The 17884-nt window shown below is 43.4% G+C and overlaps 1 protein-coding gene and 1 long non-coding RNA gene across 2 annotated transcripts in view; both read right to left on the bottom strand.

The window, feature by feature from the left end:
• Positions 1 to 5426: 5426 nt before the first annotated feature.
• LOC144738218 (uncharacterized) overlaps positions 5427 to 17884 on the bottom strand; it is a 55986-nt gene continuing 43528 nt past the window's right edge. Inside the window, exon 11 of the mRNA XM_078621215.1 lies at positions 5427 to 12580. Within this exon, the coding sequence (XP_078477341.1) occupies positions 11341 to 12580 (1240 nt within the window). The 3' untranslated portion in view covers positions 5427 to 11340. The remainder of the gene's footprint in view (positions 12581 to 17884) is intronic.
• On the bottom strand, positions 14880 to 17496 carry LOC144738205 (uncharacterized). Its single transcript, XR_013589174.1, has 4 exons — positions 16908 to 17496; positions 16405 to 16488; positions 15552 to 15627; positions 14880 to 14940 (listed from the first exon to the last, which is right to left on the bottom strand). It is a non-coding gene; the product is annotated as an uncharacterized LOC144738205 (long non-coding RNA).

The following is a 17884-nucleotide window of genomic DNA, read 5'->3' as shown; positions in this document are numbered from 1 at the left end:
ATCGGCACAAAGAGAGAGGTCGTTTCTGTGACGGGGCCTTAAATATAGAGAGGGGGGCGGGGGCGGAGAGAGGGAGCACTCACCCAGACACCTTTCTACCTACGCTAAAGCCGGTGTCTACAAAATATGCATTCTCTTTAATTGAATCACTTCAATTGAAGTCATCTCCACTCGACGTGCTCCCAAGTTCCTTGTTCATGCAATGTGCTCCGGAACTCGCCATCATGATCAGGAACATCACAAATGCCTCATTATATATGGGGTGTTTTCCGTCCAACCTCAAATCCGGCCTGGTTTTTCCCTTGTTAAAGAAACCAAGTCTCGACCCGGACGACCCATCCAGTTATCGTCCCAATCTAATCTCTCAAACCTCTCTAAACTCCTTGAACGATTAGCACTCGCCCAGTTAAAACCACACATCACCTCCTCCGCAAACTACTGCTGCTTCCAGTCAGCTTACCGTCAAAACTACTCCACAGAAACAGCACTCACTAGAGGGCTCGATGACATTCTAACGAGCATTGATTCCGGCTCCACAGTTGCACTTGTAAGTCTGGACATTTTGTCAGCCTTCGACACCATCAACCACTCGCTACTTACTTCCATCCTGAAATCCGACTTCGGTATATGCGGCTTAGCACTCAAGTGGATAGTTTCGTACTTTTCTGACCGGCAATCTTCAGTCAGGGTGGGCACGTCCACATCGCCTGAAACAAAAGCATTATGCGGGGTTCCCCAGGGCTCTGTACTAGGTCCCCTGCTCTTCACAGCCTACACTTCCCCGATCGGCCGGCTAATCGCAAGCTTCGGTGTTAAGCACCACTCATACGCGGGTGACACTATTCTATTCACCGCCATCGATTCTAGCAATGCATCTGGATTCGAGAGGCTCTCGGAATGTACCACCGCCTTGCAACAGTGGTTCACTGCACACAACCTAGCCCTTAATCCGAAGAAGTCAGTGGCCATCATGTTAGGTACCAAACAATGTCTCAATGTCTCTTAATTTATTATTTTTTCTTTATACGTGACTTTACCGAAAGAACCAAAGAATAATGTCTCAACTCACCAGCACTCCCAAGACATGTACACATCTTCGATCACAGCATTAGGTTCACCGATCATTTAAGCTACCTCGGTGTCATCCTAGATTCAACTTTATCCTTCGACCGTCAAACCAACAATATCATCAGTTCATGTAACTTTCACCTGAAGGCTCTCAGACACCTACATCCTCTCATCTCCACTGAAATTGCCAACACATTGGCATGTTGCATAGTTGGGTTTCGCCTTGACTACTAGTCCGGACCTCCACTGGCAACCTAAAAAAACTTCAAAGACTACAAAACAACCTAGCACGCGTCCTCATTGGTCACACTCATCCCCGTCTCAACTCACTAGCCTGTCTCCGTGCCCTCAACTGGCTACCCATCGCCAGTAGGGTCAGACACAAGATCACCTGCCTCTATTCTTAGGTTTTTTCGGTAAAGTCAGGTAGGTAAAACATCAAAATTAATGAAAATAAAATAAAACAAAAATCACGACGTTTCGGAGGCAACACAAGTCTCCGTCATCAGGTGGGACCGTCACAGCCGAATTAACTGCATCAAGTGAGGCAATGATTCAAGATGTAATCCCTTATAAGCAAGTTGAAGGGGGGAGGAGAGGGGCGGGGGAGCTCATCAGAATGTGGTAGCCAATGAATGGAACGTATCGGGAGGGAGGGGGGCGGGGCTCAAAGACAGCACGGAGTGCGTTGTACTTAGCACTCCGTGTCTTTGAGCCCCGCCCCCCTCCCTCCCGATACGTTCCATTCATTGGCTACCACATTCTGATGAGCCCCCCCCCCCTCTCTTCCCCCCTTCAACTTGCTTATAAGGGATTACATCTTGAATCATTGCCTCACTTGATGCAGCTAATTCGGCTGTGACGGTCCCACCTGATGACGGAGACTTGTGTTGCCTCCGAAACGTCGTGATTTTTGTTTTATTTTATTTTCATTAATTTTGATGTTTTACCTACGTGACTTTACCGAAAAAACCTAAGAATATGATTCCTTGCAGTCACGAAAGCTTCAAATCTAGAATTATCACCTGCCTCTGCCACAATGCTTTCACATCTGCCTGCCCACTGTACCTTTCTTCATTATTGACAACTTGCAGCTCAGCACACGGCAAATGCCTGTGCAACGTGACTCAAGACCTCCTCTTGATACCAAGATCCAGGATGGTCATGTCTATGCGCCGCTTCTTGGTGGCAGCCCCATCAGTCTGGAACGCTATCCCTCTGCACATTCGCATCACCTCAATCGCCTCCTTCAAGAGACACTTAAAAAACTCACCTCTATAACCATGCTTTCGAGCGACTCTGAGCTTGGCTCCACGCCTCTGAGTTGCGGCCGTTACGTCCGCAAATTTGAGCGCGTTATAAATTGCATTATTATTATTACTGGAGATGTACCGGCCTGCTTGGTATCTCATCAATTTCGGCATTGTTACGTGTCGTAGTAAAAACTCCTTGATCGGATCCCTTGTGGACATACTCGAAGATGTATTTAATCGAATTAACTGAGTTGCAGCAATTCTAGATTTGAAGCTTTCGTGACTGCAATGATTCATATTCTCAGGTTTTTTCGGTAAAGTCACGTAGGCAAAACATCAAAATTAATGAAAGTAAAATAAAATTATTATTATTTTTGTTTTGTTTTATTTTACTTTCATTAATTTTGATGTTTGCCTACGTGACTTTACCGAAAAAACCTGAGAATATGAGTTGCAGCACTCAGCGTTGATGTGGGCATCGGACATTTTTAGAAGCAAAGGACTACATGGAACGATCCAGCGATTATCAATTTCCACATCCTCCAACTTCATTTTGATGGTTGTCGTTTGTCCACCGTCTTCAGGTTCACGGCGACGATACAATGGGTAGCCATCTGTTAATGTTTGAGTTTCTTTGATGAATTGACGCAGAAATGTCTTGCTGCACATCTTATCCTTCATGCATGGAGACTGCCACTTCAAAGTGCCTCAAGGAAAATGTACAATGTTTTTAATGACGATGTCGTAAAGCTTCTTATTGGTGTCAAGATCGAGAATTTCAGCAGATATGATGTCGTGGATTTTATTTATTTTGAGTCCATTCGTCAACCAAATAAAAATGTATGCATGTGGAAGACCTCTTTTTTGCCACTCATCGGAATAAAGCCAATATTTAATCGAGCCAAAAACTTCGCCTTTGATGAGAACATTCATGAATTTGATGAGCTTCTGCTGGAAAATTCTTGCCACCAAATCATGTCGGTCCGTTTTTGATTTTCCATTAATCAAATTCACTTCCATCTCTTTGCAATTCGGATTGAACGTATACGTGATGCATAATGGCGGCTTGCCACCATGACGAACGTAGGTGATGGTGCCTTGAAAATATTCATGCATGTTTCGTGGCCCATGTTGATGGCAGAATCACAAACTTGCCGTGATTTTCTGCATTGCCATCGTTCACAATCGCATTTTTCAAGTGAATGTAATCATCGACACGAAGCTTCGTTTGGTTCAATCGGATGAAGAGTAATCTTTCAGTCTCAATCTTGGAATACATGTCAACCAAATATTGATGCAGTAACTGTCGGAAATTTAGCAATCGGTTCTCATTTGATTGCACCATCAATCGATAGGCGTAGTACGATATTGGTGACACCATTTTGTTGGCTTTATTTGACGTTCCTGGCTGAACTTGATTGATGTTGATGGCATATCCGTCCTCGCCACGTGAAAACATCAGCGGATATTGCAAGGCGTCATACGAAATATGCGTCTGGGAAATACTCTTTAAGGTCATTGTTACGCATAGTCAAAACAATATCGCGCTTTTCAAAATAATTTCAAGCAATGATGATGGCGACTTCATTGACTACCGGTGCATTAAAGACACGTGCATGGCCTTGTGCTGGTTTCTTGTTTGCCTTAATGACGATCTTTAGGTCTTCACTTGGATTATCGTCAAGTGCCATTTTGAATTTCTGAACGTAGTGATTGTTTTCGTGCAGCATATTTTGCAAGGAAGCGATCAAACTTTTGTTGGTGCCATGAATCACAGCACAACGACGTTGCGCTTCAGTTTCTTCATCGCCAAGAAAGTCAATTTGTAGGAACGTTGACTCTTCGTTGGGCAGTGATAGGAGAGAGCCAGCCTTGTGGGACACTTGACCTTGAATTTTTTAAGTTGGCATGAATCCAGTTGACTGAGGCATAGGCACAGATGTTCCAAACGAAGTCATTTGAAAACTGCAACTGTATTTGCGGATCAGGCTTAGATATTCTTCAATGGCTCTGGCAATTCCAGAAGCTCTGGCAACCAAATCTTTCCACCGGAGCAGCACAATCCAGGTGTCTCGCCTTTAAACTTCAACGCATCGCAAAAAGTGCACTTCAAAGTCATGCTACCAATGACAATTGGAGGAAAGTTAGAATAATCAAATTCAGAATCATAATTAAATGCTTTATCCTTCAAATATAGCCAGTTTCTTGCCCGTGAGGCGCCTTGTCGAATTCTCACCTGCTGGAGTTGATCTCTGCGAGCTTCAACAGTTTCAGCCAAAATTCGATTCTGGTGAGCAATTAAATCACGTTGAATTCGTTTATGTGGCTCCTCACTTTCAATAGCTATAGTTTGAAACTCGTAGGCGTTGGGACGTTCGATGCTCGATCGTCTCTTCAGCAGTCTCATTGCTTCGTCTTGTAGCAGTTCGCAATCGTTGTTCAGCAAGTCGCGCCTGTTTCCTCAGCAGTTTCGTTGCTTCGTCGAACAGCTTGTTGAATTTTGTGCGCTTCACGTGCTTGTGATCTTTTCTCTTCCAATCTTTCGGCTCGTGACAACTTTTGACGTTCTGTTTTTTTTTGGGCATTGCTGTCACAAATATTCGTCCAGTATAAGCAACGAAATGTACGGAATGTATGGAATCTGTAGGGAATGTCACAAAAACGTTATCAAGCAAACATTAAATTTTTACTCTATGTTGATTCGACTCAGCAATATTGATTTACATTAGCGTTTCCTTATTCAAAAATCTCTTAAATTGTAAATATTTCACTAATGAAACACGCGATAAGGAAACACGTTAGAACACTTTTACAATTATAATAATCTCTGACTGAACTAAATTCTTAAGAATTAAGGTCTCGAGATTTTTTTTTCTAAATAGGATGTTTTTACTCAAGGAAATTCAACCTTAACCCACTTATACGCAAGGTCGATTTTGGTAACTCGGGAAGGGAATGACGTAGCGAGCTGAAAATAGTCGCGTTGACTTAGAAATTCCAGACAGTATAAGCTGTGCAAGCAAATTTCATGAAGCCAGAGCTCAAGGGGCAGGACACGTGAAATGGAGTCGACAGATTTACAATCAGGAGTGTGAGACAATGAGGTTGCAGCATTCAGCTTATTCACAGGCTTCACTCATTACATGAATGCATACGGGTGGAGGCATCATCTAAAGATGAGCTTGCTGTACATATGTAGTAATTGACTGCAGAAGTGAATTATGTCGTTAAAACCCACCACTACCCGACACAGCCAACTAGTAAGGGTTGTCACGTGAACAGACACATGCCAATTCGTCACTAGTACAGCACACCGGTGTGTTGGATAGCCAAGCCACAACATTTACAATTTGAGTACGTTTTGCCAGTAATTACAACTAGCTTCATCAGGCTACAGACACATTTGTGGAGAAGTCTTACTGTTTCGTTTCTTATAGAGGCGTAGATGTGATGACCACGCTTCTGCGCTCTTGCGCAATGGGGGAGGGGGGCGGGATTACTGAGACAACATTATGGGAACCCTTTGAACTTGTCCTTCCTGTCTATTGTTTATTAAAATAGCCCTACCAACGGTAATACCTATTGAAGTACGCTGCCCTTTGTAGGCATGCATTTAAATAATGTATTACTTGATGATACGCTTCCACACAGCACTAAGGCGGTAGGTATCCGAACGGTTAAAGTTATTTTTATTTATTTAAATTTCGATAGATTATCCAATTAGTCTTGGACAGCAGTAGCTAGTTTTGCACAAAACTTCAACATTATCAAAATTAATTGAGTGTCCTTGTTGGCACGCGTGTTCTGCTACTGCTGACAGTTGTATTTGGGATTATTGAATATTTCTCTGATGTTCTTTTAGTCTCGTGCTGATCATTCGTCCTGTTTGCCCAACATAACATATTTACCACACGTGCAGTTAATCCTGTACACACCTTCTGTTGATAGCTTCGGTAATACATATTTTGTACCAGATATAAATTTCTGTATTTTATGTACCGTGCCAAATCTGACTCGGATGTTTTGTTTTTCCAAACATCTGGCTAGTTTATCAGTTACTCCTGCAATGTACGGTATTTTGATCGTTTTAATTACCGTACATTGTGGGAGTAACTGTTGAACATTGCTATTACAATGACTGTCAGGTGTGGCCATGCCTTTCTGTATGCTCCCAAAGTATTTTATGAATTGCTTTTTTTAACGCACTTAATTTTTTTAAGCAATGTCATATTTATATTAGGTTTTCTATTTGTTAAATTGTATTTTCATAACTTAAAAGCACGTTAAATGTCGGGCGTGCTAACTGCACTTGTTAGTTTTAAGTCCCTTTCAGTCTGATATAATTGGTTTTAGCCTGACATTACTTTATTTTTCACTCTTTGGTTCTTTCGGTAAAGTCACGTAAAAAAAATCTAATTTAATAATAGAATACGACGTTTCGAATGCAACATAAGCAACTATCATCAGGTAAGAATTCATTAGAAAACCAAACATAGTATACTTAGAAATGTAATGCAATACAACAGAGAGGCGGCTAACACAAGTCAACACCCCACCTGGCTGATTACGTTCTTCCGAAGATTGCTACATTTTATAGAGACAAAACCCCGACCCGGAGACACATAGACACACATGCAGAGAGAGACACACACAGAGACACACAGAGCCCTGACTTATATACAGGGTCCTGGCTCACTCCACCCCTGACCACACCTCCCTTCCAGAACCTCATACCCCAGCCCCCTTCCGGGGGCCTGGGGTCCCAACCGTTGGTCCCGATGCTTCCCCCCAGGGATTGCCAAGGAGCCAACTGCCAATCATTATTGTTGAGCCGATCCGGCCTCCCTTCTTCTGCTCTCTACTGGACTGAGCTAGTACAAGTAGTGGCGATCGTGGCCAACCCTGCCACTAAACATTCGTCGAGCCTCAAACCGTTTTGTCCGCAGAATAACGCGCATTCATCTCAATCCCTGGGGGCTATATCTGGGGCATGAATTCACGGGAACAATGCCTCAGAGATGCTCCGCCTCTTCTCCCTCAGGGTTCCAGCTACTGAGGTCTGGAGAGCTGCCGACCTCGTCGCCAGTTTTGGCGCGAGTCAGGGGTGGACAACCTTCGTCGCTTGGAGGGGGGCCGCGGCCCTCGGGCCAACCTAGTCACACGCCGGAAACACCCACGGAGGCCTCCCCCAACCCGGCGGGGGGCCCGGCGATGAGGACGCGCTCGAAAACTGCCCATTTCCATTAACTCTCGCCAGCACGCCGCCATTCATGCACACCATCCATTGGCGGTCTCGCTCGCGAGCCGGGGGCGGACTGGGGGCAGACCAGGCTCTTGTGTTGTGTTGTTGGGGCACATCGTTCGAGGTTATTGTCACACTTACCATTCACGTTACATTGGGGGGGTTTTACAGCTGGGTCGGCTGTAATTTATAAAGGGGGGTGTAGTGTAGAGACACAGATGCCTCCGCGGGTCGCACAATCTAAGGGCACGTGACCGGAAACGGTGCTCGATTGGACGAGCTAGGGGCAAGTGACTGGAAGTGGGCCTGATTGAACTCAAGGGCATGTGACCTGAAGCGGGGTCTCGATTGGACGAGTAAGTGGTTCCTTAAGTTCATGCATAATCTTAATTATACGAATTTGTCAGGTCTAATCATAACAATTGACTGATTACCAATCTATCATATAATTACAATACCCCCCCCACCCCACCTGAAATCGTCGCACCTGCATGAGTTAAATGATGACGTCACCCTGCTGCTCTATTTAAGAACGGGAGCAAGTGAGGGCTTCACCATTCTGGCGAATTGCCCGATGATGCTGGATGTAATTATCAGCGAAACGTCGTACTCAAAAACTGTAAATGTTGTGGATTCACTCTTGAACACACCGGTGGGCTAAAGTAGTGAACTATTTGTCTTTTGTCAACGTGACACTTTTTTGCTGATTGGCCGTGTCTGGTGGTGGAGGGTTACGACGGATTTATAAATAACGCGATCTAACCCAAACACGTTTATTATGAATAATATTGGTCACGAAAGCCTACGTGTTAAGCAGGATACAGTTCTTATAATTAAGATTATGCATGAACTTAGGAATAAACCACTCAGACTCTTCTATGTTAAGAAACTTTAATATCTAAAAACACTCTAATATGCGAACACACTTATGATCGGAATTGTCAACACCATACTCCTGAAGATGTCCTACTCATTGATCCGTACAATTAACCCTTAATGGTTACGTTTGTTAAAACTGAGTAACAGAAAAATCGCCTAACTCCTCAGAGTAGCGCGACCATACACTGCGTTAGGAAAACGTGCTAAAGAAATATTTGCCCAATGGCAAAAGTAGACATCAATTAATTAATTGGTAAGATTATGATTTTAACGAAATGTCCTGAAACAAGTGTGCATGATAGTTGTGCCTGTTTGGCTAACAGATGCTTATTAATTGGCTAATCTAACATCGATGAATTCGTGGGCAAGATTCTGTGATCAAAAGAAAACGAATGACTAAAATACTTTTAAACGACCGTATTCATGTAACTCAAGGGACAAAACAATGCTTTTCACGATCAACTAATAGTTAACGCACCACCTTGGGATGGCAACTCTTTTCGAAACACAAAGATAACTTTTTGGAACAATCTTATTAGTACCAATATGCACGTTATGTGCGTGTTGTCTTCTTGCTAACTGTTGAGTTAGCGGCTTCCGAGGTGCAGCGTTCCATGTAACGAAAACACCTCAAGTCCCCAGCAGGGGCGCTGGGTCGGCGTGTGTCGAACACACGGTGCTCTCAGCTGTATCGTCAGTCTCTCTCCACCACTGGGATGGTTGCTGAGTCAGCACATTGGTCACGCTGTCGGCGGTACCTGTGCTGGCACGGATGATGGGTCCGGCTTTGTCTACGTCAATGTGCGCAATGATCCCGTCGCCAGACAGCGCACGCAGCTCGTCCGCTGGTTGCCGCGCGTCACCCCCCTTGGCACCAGACACTGTTGATCCTTGTAGACTGGAGAGACTCTGGAGAGACAACGCCTGTCGTCTCCCCCCCTCTTCAAGAGTCCTCTTCCAGTTGTCTGTACGACTTGTGCTGCAGAGGGCACGCTACAGATCAAGTTATATCGTTCCGTGTTAGTCTCTGATCCAACCGTAAAACTAAACTTTGCCTGTGGATTGCAATTTAAAGGGGACTCTCGTGAATAGTGGTTGCACGAGTTTTTCCTCGAAGGGTTGACTTTGATCTGAGCACAATCATAACGATTGTCACTCTATGATCGCATGTGTTGGCTATACACAGCGACCTCGCCCTGGGAATAGTAATGCTACAGCACTCTTCCCCACGTTTGTATTGTAATACTACGAGTACCAGCCTTGGCTGGCAGCCTCTCTCAATGACACAATCCTTTTTTAAAAACTATCAGTGATGCGTGGCTTCTGCCGATGCAGGGCTCCCTATCAATCTTGCCAGTCACGAGGGTAATCCCCAGAGCCTGCCACTCGCAGTACTTGATTTCTGTTCTTGTGTTCTTGGTTATATCTGAATTTTTTCACCTCAGGCTCTTTCTTCTCACGAAGGGGCAGCTGTTTTCCTTTTGAAGTCGCTTAGGCTGTTTGTTGTCCGGATGTCTTTATTACCGTCATGTTTCCGTTCACGTTTTGGGCAGCGTTCCCCACGCTCCAATCACGGGTTGGCAGTGTTACATTTTTTTGCCTCAACACGTGCAGTCTCTCTCAAAAAGGGGCGCTGTGGCTTTTGAAGTCGTGACCTCTTGTGCACAGGTGTGCTTGCTATTGCCATGTTTTCCGTCCTCTCATCACGTGTTGGAAATTTTAAAAATAATTTTACACCTCTTACAGCTTGGTACCGTACAACTTCCCACAGTTTTTACTCTGCAAGCGACTCTTAAGTACGTTTAGAGCAGTGTTCACAGCACTCACGTCGCGGTTTGGAATTCTTGCGTGGTATTTGATATGTTAGGGGGAGGCGCCAGCCTGCATACGTAATTTACTGTGCTGTTAGCTACTGGAAAACAAAGGCGGTTGGTGAGTCTGATCCCGTGGAATACATATTATATCTTGGTCGTGTGTGATTGACATATTTCGCATTGTATCTCTTCTGAATGACCCTAGGTCTAATACTTTCATAATTATTTGGTTCATGCTCAACCAAAATTCGTGGACTACCATAGTTGTTACCAAGGATATTCCGACAGTTTTATTTACCTTTGTTCCCCGTCTGTATCGCCAGGGATCCGTGCTTCTTATTCTCAAGTTAGATTTTGATATCCTGAGGTTGAAGATATAGCTAAGCTTCCAACTTTACTGTTGTATTTAAAAAATCCAAGTCAGCTCTTAATGATGTACTGCATTGGGTGGATTTCGCTGTCCAGGGAGGTTCGTGACCCCTGCTGTTTCCATCTTATGTTTGTTTTGTGGGTTGTTTCCTTCTCTTGAAGTAAACTGGGGATTTCCCGCAGAATTTCATTCGCCCCCCTTGGGTTTGCCAGTTTTTGTATTAAATGTTATGACTTCCCAAGCAGACTTGTGAGAAATTATCCCCCAGCTGTCTTTTGTGGCAAGGTAGGAGGCAGGGGTACTCATCCTTTCCGTGCCCCAGCGCTACATCCCGATCTAAAAGAAATTTTAAAAAGGCAGAATCAGTCTTAACATATATTTTTGGAAAAGGCATATATAAAACATGCTCTTCGAGTGTTTGTGTTGAGATATGATACGAAACTCCGAGTAGCTTTGAGGCAATTAAACAAGCACAATATGAATGCTAATATTATTATAACATAGTTAATTCTTGGGAGCTTATTGGCTCTCGCTCCTGGTTAGAGATCTACCCAACCCACAGGTCCACAAATACTGTCCGTGCTTACTCTGCAGGTTGAACCTAGGAATTGAGTGTTCAACTTAACGTTATTTTCATTAAAGGCCCGTGACAAAGGTGAATCTATTGGAGCTTCATTCTCTCAATCTAACACATCTTCCGGGTGGGTCTCCATTTTACTTTGTATTGTCTAAGAAGTCCACCCACACCTCCACTTCCACAAACTGCTGGGAGTTGCCTCGCTCTGCTTCACAGTCAGAATTCTCCTCCTGCTTCACGTTGCCTCCATCGATGTCAAGGTCCGATTTTGGAGTTGAATCTTCATATTCACATTTTACCTTCACTTCTTCGCTCTTCACTGTCTCCTCTTCACATTTCACATTTGCCGCTTCATATTTCACCTTGATACCTTTTAAAGTTTCCAAGCTGGGATTTTCTTCTGGTTCTTGTTTCAGGAGGGATGGGCTCATTGCAGCACTTTGACTTTCACAAGTCGATTTCAGACTACACTCCTTGGGGATCTTCTGATGCCTGTGTGTTATCTGGTGCTTTTGAAGAATTGATGAGCGTGAAAACACCTTCCCGCAAACAGTGCACTTGAACGGTTTCTCTCCTGTGTGTGTTCTCTGATGTATTTTAAGATAAAATGAACTTGAAAATGCCTTCCCACACACACTGCACTTGAAGGGTTTCTCTCCTGTGTGTGTTCTCTGGTGTTTTTTAAGAAGTGATGAATCTGTAAATGCCTTCTCACACACAGTGCACTTGAAAGGTTTCTCTCCTGTGTGTGTTTTATGGTGTTTTCTAAGATTTGATGACTGTGAAAATGCCTTCTCACACACACTGCATTTGAAGGGTTTCTCTCCCGTGTGTGTTCTCTGGTGGCTCTGGAGATCTTTTGACTGTGCAAATGCCTTCCCACACAGAGGGCACCTGAAGGGTTTCTCTCCCGTGTGTGTTCTCTGGTGGCTCTTAAGATATGATGACTTTGCAAAAGCATTCCCGCACACACTGCACTTGAAGGGTTTCTCTCCTGTGTGCGTTCTCTGGTGTATTTTAAGATGTGATGAATGTGCAAACGCTTTCGAGCACAAAGTGCACCTGAAGGATTTATCTCCCATGTGTGTTGTCTGGTGTATTGTAAGATATGATGACTGTGCAAATGCCTTCTCACACACAGTGCACTTGAAAGGTTTCTCTCCTGTGTGTGTTCTCTGGTGTCTTTTAAGTTTTGATGACCATGCAAATGCCTTCTCACACACAATGCACTTGAAGGGTTTCTCTCCTGTTTGAGTTCTCTGGTGCTGTGTCAAATTTCCAGTACGATTCGTGCTGTTTGCATACTGGTCGCATTGTTTCCTTCTACCGAGCTGCGCCGAGTGCCTTCGCTCCATCAGATCAATTCTGCAGAGGAAGCTTCAGAGGAAGCGTCGGCTGCAGACAGAAAAACATATCCACACCATCTACGTCAGTATCGAGGCACAGAGGAATTAATATATACACATTCACACATGACTTACACGTCTATACTTATTCATATATTCATGATATAGTGAAAAAGATTCCCCAATTCATCACACGGGCTGTTAAGGCACACAATGAGAGGGCAAATGGTCATAAATATGCCTGGATGCCCTAGTATCTTCAAAATGAATGTTTACTCAAAACTCTAGTCACACAATTTCGGCTGCCTAGCTACGAAAGTAATATTTATTTAAGAAAAATTCAGCTAACATAGGAAAGGTTGTTGAAAATAATACTACTTGTATTATGCAGAAATGCATAAATTAATGTTCAACCGAAACTTCCGAGGTGTGAAGCCAGGCTCAGATTTGCTTGAATGCTCGGATGAACAGATCTAACTTCAGCTGCGTATGTGCCGAGATATTTTCCTGACTGTTTCCATTATTATAAAAAGTTCCAGAGGAAAACTATTGTTTGATTTAACCTCCATGTTCAATAGTTAATATACATTACTGAAAATACAAACTTGACAATTTATTCGATTTAAAGCTTTCGTGACTGCAGGGATTCATCTTCTTGGTTCTTTCGGTAAAGTCACGTAGAAGGGAAGTAATAAAATAATAAAATAAAACATAATAAAATTATTCTCACGACGTTTCGGCCACAACGCAAGCAGCCGTCCTCAGGTGAAAACCAGGTCCGTCGAGGCGACAGAGTCTGAATGAAACAGCACACGAGCTTGGAGCATATATATAAGCTGGGCGCCTTGACAAAGGAATTTGCATATCAAGAGGAATTTAGTATATTTATGGGAAATGCAGGAATGTGATTAGTACTACATATGCATTATGCAGGATTAACAGCATCAAAGGGAGCTGCAGTTGCTGCTGCTGCAGTTGCAACTGCAGCAGCAGCAACTGCAGCAGCAGCAACTGCAGCAGCAGCAACTGCAGCAGCAACTGCAGCAGCAGCAACTGCAGCAGCAACTGCAGCTCCCTTTGATGCTGTTAATCCTGCATAATGCACATGCATATGTAGTACTAATCACATTCCTGCATTTCCCATACATATGCTAAATTCCTCTTGATATGCAAATTCCTTTGTCAAGGCGCCCAGCTTATATATATGCTCCAAGCTCGTGTGCTGTTTCATTCAGACTCTGTCGCCTCGACGGACTTGGTTTTCACCTGAGGACGGCTGCTTGCGTTGTGGCCGAAACGTCGTGAGAATAATTTTATTATGTTTTATTTTTATTATTTGATTACTTCCCTTCTACGTGACTTTACCGAAAGAACCAAGAAGATGAAACTTGACAATGTCACACACTGCCATGAAAAAAGGTGGTGATGTGTCCAAAACTATGCCTGGCCACCTTCATCTGCTCAGTATTAATGCTTCCTCACTTCACCATGCAATTAATTTAAGATAAATCAACATAGCAGAGGCCCACAATAAGTTCAGCTTTGATTTACACTATGTAACACGATTTTTGTCCCTGGGTAGCAAGTGTTATTTTTTAATTGGTTATGCCTAAAAAGTATAGAAAATTGCCATTATTCCCCACAAACTTTGCTCTTATGACCAGGACTTTACGTGAAGGAATGACACAAATGCACATGTTTTCTCATTGGAAATAGGCAAATTACAAAATATCACTCTCCTGGTCACAAAAGCAAATTCTGTGGGGTATAATAGCCATTTTTTGTACTTTTGAGGCATAAGCAATTAGAAAACATTTACTACCCAAGGACAATTTTTTTTGTTACACAGTGTAATCAATCATGTTTGCTGTCGGAGATAATCTAAATAATTGTTGAGTCCATAATGCAGTGAAATAACTGCACAACAGCTCCCCAGAAAGATAAACTCTTAAAGACACATACATTTCACATGGATCATTAACATATTATATAAACAAAACATCCACCATTCATGACGAATTGGAAGTAACTTTATCACAGTGCTAATGCCATGATAGGTGCACTTTAAGACTATGTAAGTATGGATTCCTTGTCAGCAGATAATAGGAATGATCCAGGTGTCAAGGGATGACTGACAGATGAAAAAGCTGTGCTCCCCTTTGTTTAGCTGGGTTTTAGGAACCCAGCGTTCCACCCATTCTGTGAGTGTCACTCCTCCGACCTCATCGTTGTTGCAGAGCAAATATATCGTAACTGCCCTGCAGCATACCTCAGAGGCCTCCTCCACAGAGGCCAATATTGACACTACTGATACCAGTCATTGGCGGTTCCGATCACCTCCACATCCTCCAATCTCTTCTCTAGCCAATGCCATGCCTGTTTAGCCCATATCTGAAATAACAGAAGCAGCTTGAGCACGCGGTAACAGATCTGCCTTATGTTCACGAACACGGTCCGAGACACGTCGCTTAGTTTCCCCAATGTAACTACTGCCGCAGACACAGCTTAGTTTGTAGATGCCGGGATATTGCGTGTCAGGGATTACATCCCAATGAATATTAATTCGTGCAGTCACAAAAGCTTTAAGTCAAGATTTAACTGTACCATGGTTCAGCTTCCCACAATTAATGACCATCCCGAGCCTATTCATGTATTAATACCTGCCAACACTACCTATGCAAGCCACCAATTCCAAAACAACAATAGGAGATAGAACTCATGCTTCAAAATGGCATGTTTTGGCACTACCTGATTACCTACCTACATTACCAAAGATCTATTTGCGTGTCTTTCGATACTAGACAGGCTCACCAGCATTGCAAAAATGTCATCAACACCAAGATGCAAGTCCTATTGTTGCGGCAAGACATGCTCCATAAGGTAAACTCTTGTGTTTACAGTTTCAAGTATGCCATGGAGAAGATGACTTCAGAGTAAAATGTTGTCATTCATGCCAACTAAACTCCACATGGTCAACATGAGTTCCGCTTAAATGCACTCACAATATCTGAAGTCGCTGTCATTCTGACTGCTGAACATGTCATTCGAGGCATCGTCTTGCAACTGAGGAATAATATCCTACACAGAAATGAAACACATCGATCCTATGATGTTCTTCAATGGATACTGATTTTCTGGCAAGGTGATCATGGCTACAATTTCCTAGTTCGCCAAACTGACCCAGCAACAGGCTTGCCAACAAAAGATTTCCGCCATGGACTTCTTTGCCTTCAGGATCATGGTGCGAAACGGCAGCTTCAATCTCTTTTTGAGATGCAAAGAGCTCTTCCACCAAATTGCTGTCGACATGTATGCCAAAATGAAAGCTTCATTCGATTAAACCCACCAGATGGCAAAACATCCAACATTTCTTATCCTGAAGCTCTCCAAGGGAAACGAATTTAAAAGCTGTCCTCATTATGAAACAACGCGCTGTGATTGTATAACACAAACAAAAAACCGTGACAATATACACATACATTTACAGACTTCACTGGCAAAATTCAATAATTCTAATAAAGCAACATTGCAAGGCATTACTTTTAATGTTTGATTACTGAGACCTGTGCGAAGCCGGGTAACTTAGTTATCCCTGAACAAAAACTATACTTCCGATGATAATGTTTGTGCACCAGTGGGGAGCGGTAGTGCAAAGGTTAGTGTTGCGCTATAAACCAAGTGACCTGATTTATAGTCCCACAGAGCCAAGCCACAAAAATTTGGCTGTCGCCTGATGAAGCTGGTTGTATTACTGGCAAAACGTCATACTCAAGATTGTAAATGTTGTGGCTTGGCTCTCCAACACACGGGTTTAACGACGCATTTATATATTCACGCGATCTAACCCAAACAAACCTGTATTACGGATGTATATTTGGAGTTTGCGTGTCTCTCTCCCCGTGGTCGCGTGGGTTTTTCTCTGGATCCTCCGGTTTTTCCCTGCACATTTAGAGTCAACATCACCACGCGTTTAGAGTATTTGACCGATATACATTTCCATACGTTGATAAGCCACTTTGTTGTGGGCAGGTCGCTTCTGAAAAAGAGCAGTATAGCTCAAGTGGGCATGGCCTGGTAAAATAAAACTCTAGAAATATTTAAAATAAAAAAAAGTTTCAAAGTAGTGAGCCAGTTGAAGACAAATTAAACTTAAGCCGAGAATTAAAGCAAATGCAATCAGGCGATGGCAGGTGGCAAGCCCCCGCATCGCTAGGCCCCACGTTATAATGTTCCAACCTGGACATCGATTCCATACTCGCTGCTACTCAATTGCTATCTCTACGAGAGAGAGGAGCGAGGCTCTACCTGGGTAAACAACAACCACCACCACGACAACAACCACGATGTGAACTTCTCACCTCGGATCTCAGTGAGCGCGCGCGCAGAGCAGCAGCTTCCTCGTATATCGTCACGTCACACGGCAGCAGGTGACGTGACGTCACTTGCGGTACTGGAACGAAATGACGTCACGCACCTTGGGTGGGGAGGGGTGTCAGTCATGTGACGATGTGTGACGGGGGTTGGGAAATGTGACGTCACATCAAAATAAGCAACTTTAAGTATTTTTTTGATTTAAAGCTTTCGTGACTGCAGGAATTCATCTTCTTGGTTCTTTCGGTAAAGTCACGTAGAAGGGAAGTAATAAAATAATAAAAATAAAACATAATAAAATTATTCTCACGACGTTTCGGCCACAACGCAAGCAGCCGTCCTCAGGTGAAAACCAGGTCCGTCGAGGCGACAGAGTCTGAATGAAACAGCACACGAGCTTGGAGCATATATATAAGCTGGGCGCCTTGACAAAGGAATTTGCATATCAAGAGGAATTTAGCATATTTATGGGAAATGCAGGAATGTGATTAGTACTACATATGCATGTGCATTATGCAGGATTAACAGCATCAAAGGGAGCTGCAGTTGCTGCTGCTGCTGCAGTTGCTGCTGCTGCAGTTGTTGCTGCTGCTGCAGTTGCTGCTGCTGCAGTTGCTGCTGCAGTTGCTGCTGATGCAGTTGCTGCTGCTGCTGCAGTTGCTGCCTTATCCATTTTAATATAGCACTATGTATTATTCTACCCACCCTAATGTGTATCACACTGCTATATATTTACTATACAATTACGACACCATACATTACTCTGCACACTGCACCATGCCAGTGAGTGGAACGCGGTCTGAAAGTCACCGTAAACGTGAACACAATCAGTTAAGATCCGAAATGGTTTATTACGTCCTTCCAATGATTGCTAAGCCAGAATCCATCTTCTCGGTTGAAATTGTCTCTGTGTTTGTATATATATATGTCTCTGTGTTTGTATATGAGGCGATCCACATATACA

This window comes from Lampetra planeri, chromosome 78 (assembly GCF_965212315.1).
Source record: "Lampetra planeri chromosome 78, kcLamPlan1.2.h2, whole genome shotgun sequence".
Taxonomy (NCBI): domain Eukaryota; kingdom Metazoa; phylum Chordata; class Hyperoartia; order Petromyzontiformes; family Petromyzontidae; genus Lampetra; species Lampetra planeri.
Note: the sequence above shows the minus strand (reverse complement) of the source record. Positions and strands in the feature narration are given on the sequence as shown.